We start from the raw sequence: 11,327 nt of genomic DNA, 5'->3' as shown, positions 1-11,327 counted from the left end.
TTTTATCCAGAAAATTAGGTATGAATTTTCTACTGGAATAATGATTTACTATTTCTATTCGTTTATTGGTAATTGGTGTATAATATTTTTTATGAAAACTAATTAAAGATTATAAAATTATTTCATAACTGAATCAGTCTTCTAAAATTCCTATTCGTTTGTTTGTTATTATTTATTCTTATTCGCTTGCCCCTCAATGGTACAGTGCTACGTCTGCAGACTTACAATGCTATAAACCGGGTTTCGATACCCGTGGTGATAAGAGCACAGATAGCCCATTGTGTAGCTTTGTGCTTAACTTCAAACAAACGAACTTTATCTGTTCAGCTCGCCCCTGGTGGCTCAGCGACAAGTTTGAGGGCTGAAATACTAAAAATCAGGTTTCGATACCCGTGTGGGCACATCATAGATAGCCACTGTTTAGCTCTGTGCTTAATGAACACACAAACTATTCAGCTTTTTTAAGGAATTAGAGCTACTCCTTGAAGGAATTGAAAAAGAAAAAAGAAACATGCAGAATTACCAGAAATGTCAACGCCATTTTCTTCTTTTAGTTTTAAATCACTATGATCTGGTTGTAGCTAGCGTACCCAGGCTGTGAATCACAGGATTCCAAGTTCGCGTCCAATTTCACCAAAAACAAACGCCGTACATTGTAACATGTGGGTGCATTATAAGAGCGATGGCAAAATCCTACTATTGGGGAAGATAAGAATAGCCTGCCCAAGAGTTAGCCGTAGATGTTGTTTCCCAGCTGTCTTCCCTCTTGTCTATCAATTCAAAATTAAGGACAGGTATGCGTAGATAGCTCTTTGTATAGCTATGCGCAAAAATATTAAATAAACAAAATTCAATCGATATTACTAAGTTCATTCTGAAAGATGATTTAGCATATCAAAAATACACAAATATTTCATGTTTAACGACAAACTACAAGCATATGTCGCTACTTAAATATAATCTGACGTACTAATCAAATGAAAAATTAAATAATGCAACAATATATATATATATTCAACTAACAGTATTTTGCCATAATTTAGCAAGTGAAATATACAAATATATATGTGCATGTGCTGCCATCTCTTACGTATGTATATGAAGTTTGCCACAGTTCTGTTACCACGTTCATGAAAAGCTACAGAACACTATCTTGAGAGTTTTAGTTTTTCTCTCTGTTTATAAATCATTATTCTGTAATAATAAAAAAATGAGCGTACCTGCATTTATTGACATTACCGAAGACATCCAGGTATTTATGACCATTAGTAAAGTTCGTTTAAGAAATGTTAAATTAGGCTTAACCATATGCTATGAAACTCGCACTTGGTCACATACGATACTGACTGCAGTGTTGAGTGCTCTGTCTCAACATTCTATCCCTTCGTGGATTACTTAATGCTATCTCTTTAGGGGAAAAACATCAGGCTTCGAACTTGACTAAGTTTGAACAGTTTTTTGGGTCTTTGGATAAGGTGCTTAACAAAAGGTTGATTTATTAAGTTCTAAGTAGGATTGATGGAATATTATTGTTAAGAATTGTCTTGCTCAAGTGAAATCGAAAGTTTTATTTTTAAGTTAAAAAAACTTGAATAATATTGAAAAATTAATATAGGTACCGTGTAAGTAATGCATTTACTTTGATTTGTGTGTGTAAATTTTTGAAGAAATAACTTATTTTCGTGGCAACTGGTATAGATGAGAAAGAGGGACTTTGAATTTGATGTGATAATTTACAAATACCAGAAACCTTTTGTATGAACTTGGCTTTAGTATAAGTTGGGCTCTTTTTTTGCATGTATAATTATTTCAAATTTCAGATGGTAAAACATTGTAACCTTGTACAGATTTAAGTACGTGCATGCCTGTGTGTGTATGTGGAATATAGATTTGGGATGACTGTTTCAATTAGAAATAGGAACTTGAATATTATTAATAAATTTTAAAACCCCTAAACCGGACTGTTTTCTTGGCAGAAATACTTCACTTTAATAATTGCATAAGCGTGTATTAGTTTGTGCTATATCCTGAAAGCAATAGCATGATGTATACTAGTTTAACATTTAGAAAAGACAGACTGCTACAGTTAAATTAGTTTTATTTATTTTTCTAACAGGATGGTTGGGAAGTGCTCCCCTACTTCGACTCTTGCATTCATGTTCTCATTAGTGGTTAAAAATACATCTAAAATAACATCCCCCCCCCTTGGTTGGCTCTCTAACAATTTTGTGTAGAAAAACTTTCTGAATCACTACAAAAAATATCTCTCACTCACTAATTGACTCGCACAATTCCAATCAAAATGACTATGAATAAAATTAAATTAGTGTCCTATAATTATTGCACATTAATATATTCATTAGTAGCAACCCTGATCGCATTATATAATTTCTCATTGATCTCATCTGTCTGATCAGGTGGCCTATAAAAGTTGTCACTTGTATACTTTCTACCCTTCTAATTGTAGCCCCTACAGGTTCGACCTTTTGACCACTATTTTTGTTTTCATTTCCAACAGACTACAGTTCATCTCTTATATAAAGAGCCACTCCACCCCTCTTTTAAAAGTCTATCACTAATAAATAATTTATAGCTTGGGATTTCAAAGTAGTCTGTTATCAGTGTTCTCCAAGTCTAACCAAGTTTTAGTAATTCCCATTATATCATATTCTTCTAGTTGAACTAGAACTGAACTCATTCATTTGTTCCTAAAACTCCTAATTTTAGAATAATAGCAACTAATCTTATTCGTAATTCTACTACATTTATTTTGAAATCTGACAGACTTATTTTAAAAATAATTTAACTTTTTATGCTCTAAGTCACATATTTCTAAACTCTTTGCCTTAGCTATTCTATCAATTTATTTCCAGTTTCTCAAGCTCCCTCACCACTAAACAAGTTTAGTTGAACTATATTCAATGAATATTTTTAGAGCTTCAACAAACATGATTCTACCTAGCCTGCTTAAATAAAGCCTATCACTAGCATATAATTCACCCTTACTCTGAAACCTGTCCCATAAGTCCATATAGCCCACCTTTTGGCCTTAGCATATCTTGGTAATTTTTTATTTAAGCATTGGATCCTGCTAATTAATTCATTCCTTTATTTAGCCCAAGGAAGCACTCCTGAATAGGTTACATGTCTATTTCTATTTCTAGGCCTTTGAAGAATTTTTTTATATATGTTTCATGCAGCTGTTTAGATTCATGATTTCCAACATCATTTGCTCCTACATGTATGACAAAAAAAGAGAATGTTTCTTGGTACTAGCAACTAAACTCTCATCGCTTTCTGTAATGGATTGCAAATTCTAGTCCTCCTCTTTGTGTACTCTCCACTACATACAACTTTATCAGAGTAGATTCTTCCAATATAAAACCTCTTGATCTTCTCTTTTCTTATTGTAAGCAGTCAAAAGTTCAAGTTTGTTAAAGACCTGTACCTGGATGCTAACTGAACTTACCTCTACAGCCTTAACCTTTTTTCCTAATAATGTACCATTGTAAACCTAGCACTCTCATTCTCACCCTTCTCGAAAAAAGCAATCTTTACCCTACCTCTGCCCAGTTCATGTCTTGTTTGCATGTAATTTGTGCTCTTTTATTAAATTAGTGTAACTTTTTATTGCAAAAGGTACATAAATTTCCAAGTCTGAATTTAGTTTGGTTAATTTCTAGTTCTTCTTTCTGGATGATAAAGTGAAGTTAATGTGACTTTCTTGTTCTCATTTTAACTGTATAAATTTCTCTTAAAACTGAAAAATGAGGAAGGTCATATCTCAATACCCCTCTTCATAACATATTTCATTAAAATTAAACATGCAAAATATGTACTTAATGTAAGAAAATCAGTGATGTAAGAATGTTTGATCCATCAAAACCACCCACTAAAATAATCAATGAAAAGTTAAAATCAAACTGAATGTAGCCATTTGTATCAGCACCTATCAACAAAAGTTTAATCATTGTTTAATTATGCCATTACTTAATACTAGCAGAAATGTCACCCTACAGGCAGCTGTTTGTGCTAGTAATTACTAATCATAGTATTTATATCTCAATGAAAGCAATTTAGAAAAATTGAAAATTTTCTAAAAAAATGATTTTTTTCTGGGAAGTACTGCACGGGAAAAGTTTGGATTGTGCTCTTTAAGTCATGAAATTCATTGCATCAAAATTATTCAATGTACAGAACCTAAAATTTTCATAAACTTTAATGTTTCTATATATTAAAGTGCTACCTTTTATTGAAAAAATAATTTCTTTTTAAGAATTCCAGTTTTTTAGTGCTACATTTAATAATTACATCAATAAAGATATAATCAAACTCTTGTGTACAGTCCTAGTGAAAGTCGTCCTTTTTATGTTGTGAGGAGAGTAGTTTTATTTAAAATTGTGTTCTCTGATAAAGAAATGGTTGTTACACATATCATAGTTATTTTTATAATTGTCTGAATCTTGAATACCCAAAGTGTTCAAAATATTTTATGGATTTTTGTTTGTGGTGCCCTTAAATAGATGCCGGCACATTTCATATACCTCAGTCACCATTTCTGGCATTGAGATCTTGTTGTATTTCAGCTTAAAATATATTTGTTGAGTTGTGATTAGCAAAGGGATATTAAGAGTAATTATGCCCCCACTGCTTCATGAAGCAGAGCATATTCATTTGCCTTTGTCCATCCATCCCAAACTTATGGACAGGATATCTCAAGATTTTATTAATGGTTGCTCACCAAACTTAAACAACAGGTACTACATACAAAGCTCTAAACCTTAACTTTTGAAAGTCAAGGTCGTCAGTTAGCTGTTCCAATAACAAATAAGAGACAGCTTTGTGGAATCATAGTTTTGATAATTAGGACTGAACCATCTTCTTTCTTTTTATATTTTATTTCTTAATAGTTTGTTAAGATAGCCACATCATCACAAAACAAAAATTTCTGTATACAATTTTTGCCCCACTATTCTTTTTTAATAGAGAAATATTTCATAAAAGTTAGCTAGAGCTTGATAATTACAAAGATTATTTATATGAAGAGCCAATAATTTGGTAGATAGAATTAGATACGTATTAAATTATAAAAGTACAGTAATACTAATAAAACTCAACACATTGTCTAACATATGTTTTAGAAGAATGGTATTCTTGAGCAAAACCTAAGCTATATACAACTACAAGTTAAAGTTTTCTTCAATCAGTTTCAAAAACTTAACTATTTTGCAGGAATTCAAGATAACTACCCAGATAAAAATAACATTGACTTGTATTTGTGTTGTGGCCTTTCAATTTTTGTTTGTAGTTTAAGGTATTTTTTGTAATAATACTTAATATCTAAGTTTTAATAACAGTTTAACAATTACCATTTTTTTAAATAGTGTCAAGATTTGAGGAGCTATTTCAAAAGCTTAGGAGCTGATATTTCTGAAGAAAACTCACCAGAGGGCTTCCTTATAGATCTTCAGCAGATAATTGGTGTTTGCGATGTGTGTTTCAAAGAACAAAGTGAACCAGGTGAAGAAGCTCAATGCATTTTATTAACAAAAAAAGCAATTTCAAAAGTACAGCATACATTTATCTTAAAATGTTTTTCTATTTATTCTATTTCTATTCATACCTTTAAGTTTTGTTGGTTGTTAACAACTTAAACTAATTCTAACAAATGATTTTCACTGGTTAAGTTATAAGTGGACTTAAAACAAATTGTCATTATAATAGCATCGTTTATATTGATACTAAATCTCAACTACCATTAACCACCTTTTTCACAATATTTGATATGGTTAACCAAATATCTTTAAATGTTGCATTAAACCTACGTGCGTGGGAATATACCCATATTGAAGAATTAATGTTTACTGTAATTCCATATTTACTACTTGTAATGAAATTTTCTAAGCTTTTGGTAAATATCACAAATATGTTCTGCACAAAAATTAGAATTTTTAATAAATTATTTCTGCTAAAGATTTGTGTGTGAATTTTTGAGTTAGTGTGGCTCAAACTAACTACTCCAAACACAAGATGATTTTCATGTTAAGAATAAAAATGCTTTTCTTCATCTTAGTTTTCATATTTCATTCACATAGTGTCTAGAACCTTCTAAATTAATGTTAAGTTTTTCAATAAAATTATTTCTAATAAAAATTAAAAAATATAAAATAAAATTAAAAGTACATTTGTTTTTCTAGAACAACTGTAGATTGTAACAGACAATTACAATTATTTATCCTAACATCTTCTGTCTTCTAACCTTATTTAGTCTTACTGTTTTATTGCTCTTTGAGCCATGTCTGACTGCTGAACTAGTGTAACAAAATAACAAATCACCCAGTGAGAGCATAGAGCAAGTTATGGTGAACACAGTATTGAATAACGTCATGCATGATTTTTTTATCCAAAGAAATTATTTATTTTTTAAACATTTAAGTTTTCTTATTTAACATAATAAGTTTCAGATTTTTACACTTTAGTAATTATGTGTCAATGCTTACATTCAATCATCAATGTCCAGAGAGAGTTTAACCCTACTTTTTGGTAGGGATGTTATGACTATAAAAATTTTTGTAAATACAAATATGTAGTTTAAAATATACAAAGAATTCATACACACAAAAGGCCCAGCTTGGCCAGGTGATTAGGGCGCTCGACTTGCAATCTGAGGGTCGCAGGTTCAAATCTCCATCACTCCAAACGTGCTCGCCCTTTCAGCTGTGGATGCATTATAATGTGATGGTCACTATCCGTTGGTAAAAGAGTAGCCTAAGAGTTGGCGGTGGGTGGTGATGACTTGCTGCCTTCCGTCTAGTCTTACACTGCTAAATTAGGGACGGCTAGCACAGATAGCCCTCGTGTAGCTTTGTGCGAAATCCTAACAAACAAACAATCACACAAAAAATAGGAGGCTCTAAAATACTGTAATCTACCTGGCTTTCTAAGACGTAACTTAGTTTTAAAAATTTTGATAGCTGGACAAGCTGAATTTAAACAATAGCAACCAAAGAAACCGAGGCCAAATTACTCGAACCCTGTTGCCTGAATGATTCTAGCCTCATTAAAATTCAGTAAATTAAAATCTTGTATTGATTATAAGTAATCCAATTGCAAATGTCAGAATTATTGTTATTGTTTTAAAAGCAGGATGTGATTGGAGGGACGTTGCACGTGGGGTTTTTTTTTTTTTGCTTATATCTCAGTAAAGCAAGAAGCTGAGAGGCTAGAAATTTACATTTTAGCTTAAGAATATCTGTAGTATAAGTTTAATTCATGGGAACTTAGACGATCTTATAGGGGTAGAAGGAAAACCTAAAATGGACACTTTGGAGCAAAGAAGCATTATGTGGTACAGAGAAGTAAAAATTGAGAATGTATTTAAATATTCTCTTTTGAAATTAAGAGATTAAACTTAGATAATATTAAAATTTGAATCCTAAACTATGTTTTGATGCCAAATGTAAATTAACAAACATTGAAAATAAATTGTTGAAATAAATTTTGAATGTAACTTAATGTCATGAAGTGCTCCCTTAGACCTTGTTGTACTGAAAGAGTTAATGAAGCAAAAGTAACTGTCTAATAGAAATTGGTGTTTCTGATTATTAATTATTTCAACTATTCAAGTAGTTTCAGGGTGTTCAGCTTAATCAATTAGTGTCATGACTCACACAATTAATTTATTAGTGAAAATTAGAGTTTCCAATTTTTTTATTCCGACTATTCAAGTTTCATGTGAAAATAATTGAATTTAATCAATTATAAAATTTCACTAATCACCCAAATCTAAATACTAAACAAATTAGCCCTATACCTCAAATTGTTCACATCATAAGCACAAGAAAGCAAGTGCACAATATAGAGTATCACATATTTATTAAATTCATGAAGGAAACTTTTAAATTTATAACTGTCTGCTCAGTAATTATGCATACCAGTTATCCATGGATTATAGGTCTAAAAGTAGTTTCATTTACTGTTGTCTCTTATTTTATCTTTGTATAAATGTACTAAATGTGGTGGTTAGCCATGTAAACGTTAAATATCACAGAAGCACACTTTGATTTCTTTATAAATGTTTTTACATTTAAGTATGTTTAATTGCTTTCAAATGAATACAAACTTAATAAATACAGTAACTAATAATTCATTTTAGTCGAGCAATTTGAAGTGAAAAGTTGTCAGGTATAGCATGTCTATGCACCATAAATTATGGTTGAATTTTAATTCCATTCTTCTCTTTCTAGATATTGAATCGGTGTTGAACAGTATTGTATCCTTGTTGGTCCTTGTACCTCCAGATCAATGTGACAATCTTATGTATGCCTTTTGTGAAAAATTAACCAAGACACCATCTGTGAGAACTGGACAAATCTGCTTGAGAGTGTAAGTGTTGAATTCTGGATCATATAGAATTATATGATTCATAAGAATGGTTTCTGTATATGAATTATTCAGAAGGCTTTGAATTGATTCTTTTTTTAAATTATTATATAAATGATGTTTTGTAAAATATCTGCACGTGGTTGTTCCATTGGACCTCCCTGTATTGGAGAAGTTATGTTATCTGAATTTACAAAGTGTATCTTCATGAAATGTGGCAGGCTTTTAGTAAATAGTACAAGTTTGTTGTACACAAAAATTAGATGTGTTAATAAAGTTTCTGTAAAATGTTCACGTGGTTGTTCCATTGGACCTCCCCCATATTGGAGAAGTTATGTTATCTGAATTTACAAAGTGTATCTTCATGAAATGTGGCAGGCTTTTAGTAAACAGTACAAGTTTGTTTACACAAAAAATCGGATGTGTTAAAAGAGTTTCTGTATTAAAGATATGTCTGTAAAATGACAAAGTCAATCTGACTCAGATATGACAAGTTGGAGTGCAAAGTGATGATTATTTGAAAAGTAAAAATGCTTTTGTCCATCATAAAGTTTGAAAATCTAATTTGCTTAACCTCTACAACCTGTTAAATGCATAGTTAAAGTTTTTTCAGTATCCTGTTATATTGTATCTGGTATTTTCTCTAATCTTCTCTAACACTAACTTTTGCAAAATCAGCAGTTTAGGGTAACATGAAAAATTGATAACTCTGATATTAAATTTATAATACATGATGCATTGCACTCTGTACAAGGTTGGGGTATGCACACTTTGATCCCCACATGTGCATATGAGGTTCAAATATATGGTGAGTTGAATATTTATAGAAATTGTTTTTATTGGCACATATATATATAAAGTCAAATAATTTTAGTCAGCAACATTTCATTTAACATATCAGTATTTTATATTACATAAACTTCAACCTTCCTTTAATTATTAATAGAAATCCTTGTAGAGGTTCATTAAATAAAATTACTTTAAAAGGTATTTTATTTCAAATTACCTCTTTTGTTTTTGATGTTCTAGACCATATTTAGATTGCTTGAGCTGTTCCAAAACAGTTTAGAATACATGCAAGTTGAGAAAATTATTCTTGACTGATATGTGTTGGTTACTTTCTTCTAAAAAAATACAATAATGGAGGTGATGTTTTTCTTAGGTTTTCTAGAGTTTTTACCGGTGTTTGTTCTTATCTTGTAAAAACATTAAACAAACAATGTACTCTGTTTTACAACAAAGTGTAAATTCTTTGTAAGCTGATTTTCTACTTGGTACTCAGCATTCTTCTTGTCAGTTTTTAGTTTCTTTGTATGTAGCTTATTTGTTTTCTTCATTATGGAAAAATGAATCAAAATAATAAGCTTTTTTTTTATAAATGTATGAAAATAAACTATGTAATTTGTTTTAACCCGTTCAATGTAGCAGTAATATTTAGTCCTATACTGGACTTTTTCTTTGTTAATTTTGTTGTAATGTTGCATTCTTGCTACACAGTTTCAAAGTAACTAAAACAGGTTGTTTATGATTACATGGTAGAATTCTTTGTCTTGTGATGTCATATTCATTCATCTTTCAGTAGCACTCAAAATTGCTTGTACAACATTGTTTAGCCTACTGCTCTTCGATATGTGGTGTATTCATCTCAGTATACATACTTACAGTGCTCACTTTATAGGCATTCAATATTTAAAACTTATTTAGGATAAATCTTTGTGTTTTGTCCAGTATTCACTGCTTTAATTTTTCTCGACAGGTAGGAAAGAAAATTTCTTGTACAAGTGAAAGAATATATCTTTTTTTTTTAGTTTATCATGACGAAACAGTGACATACAGCTGCAGAGGAAAACAGTGAGTGTTAGAAATGCCTCAAGATTTACAAAAACAACTTCTGTGAAAACACGTTATCCTATTGAATATATGCGATAGTCGCATGACTTTATCATGTGATCTGTACAATATGCAATATAACCAATAGAAAATTTGTAAGTTTCCTTGGGATGCATTATATGCATAGCCAGGGCAACTACATTAGAGTGGAATTAAAGAGAAAGAAGGCTAGTGTATGCTATAGATTCTATTGTACAATGAAAGCATACAAATAGATATGCTGTACACTCTGAGGCACAATGTAGCGAAATGTTAAAACATATTTTACTTCTGTATGATGTATATTATAATCTTGTGAAAATAATGGGTCAGACAAGCAATATATATTGAACTCTTGTTTTAAACTATTATCTTAATCAATCCTTCAGGCTTCAGACCTGTTTTCTAGAAGTATTTAAGTTCTTTTGTGACAAAATAAATACATAACATTGGATATGTTTCAAAGTTGTGGCTATCCTCCTTTCCTAGGCTACAGAACCTATATGAAGGCCTTCTGAAAGACTCTCCACTGCTCTTTGATGTATATTACAGCCTTGTAAGAATAGCAGGCCAGACTGACAGCATCAGTTCTGTCTTTACTGATGTCAGGAAGGTATGTGGTTCAGTGTGAAATGTTCATTCTTAAAATACGTAATGAAATGTTCATTCTTAAAATACGTAATGAAATGTTCATTCTTAAAATACGTAATGAAATGTTCATTCTTAAAATACATAATAAAATGTTCATTCTTAAAATACATAATGAGATGTTCATTCTTAAAATACATAATAAATGTTCATTCTTAAAATACGTAATGAAATGTTCATTCTTAAAATACGTAATGAAATGTTCATTCTTAAAATACGTAATGAAATGTTCATTCTTAAAATACGTAATAAAATGTTCATTCTTAAAATACGTGATGAAATGTTCATTTTTAAAATACGTGATGAAATGTTCATTTTTAAAATACGTGATGAAATGTTCATTCTTAAAATACGCGATGAAATGCTCATTCTTTAAAATACGCGATGGAATGCCCATTCTTTCAAAATACGCGATGAAATGCCCATTC

At 30.8% G+C, this 11,327-nt stretch overlaps 1 protein-coding gene across 1 annotated transcript in view; it reads left to right on the top strand.

The window, feature by feature from the left end:
* The first annotated feature begins 1,062 nt into the window (after nucleotides 1-1,062).
* LOC106458831 (eukaryotic translation initiation factor 3 subunit M-like) overlaps nucleotides 1,063-11,327 on the top strand; it is a 21,725-nt gene continuing 11,460 nt past the window's right edge. The window contains exons 1-4 of the mRNA XM_013918388.2: nucleotides 1,063-1,252; nucleotides 5,385-5,520; nucleotides 8,247-8,385; nucleotides 10,741-10,864. Of these exons, the coding sequence (XP_013773842.1) occupies nucleotides 1,211-1,252; nucleotides 5,385-5,520; nucleotides 8,247-8,385; nucleotides 10,741-10,864 (441 nt within the window). The 5' untranslated portion in view covers nucleotides 1,063-1,210. The remainder of the gene's footprint in view (nucleotides 1,253-5,384; nucleotides 5,521-8,246; nucleotides 8,386-10,740; nucleotides 10,865-11,327) is intronic.

Source organism: Limulus polyphemus, unplaced genomic scaffold (assembly GCF_000517525.1).
Source record: "Limulus polyphemus unplaced genomic scaffold, Limulus_polyphemus-2.1.2 Scaffold24, whole genome shotgun sequence".
Lineage (NCBI taxonomy): Eukaryota > Metazoa > Arthropoda > Merostomata > Xiphosura > Limulidae > Limulus > Limulus polyphemus.
Note: the sequence above shows the minus strand (reverse complement) of the source record. Positions and strands in the feature narration are given on the sequence as shown.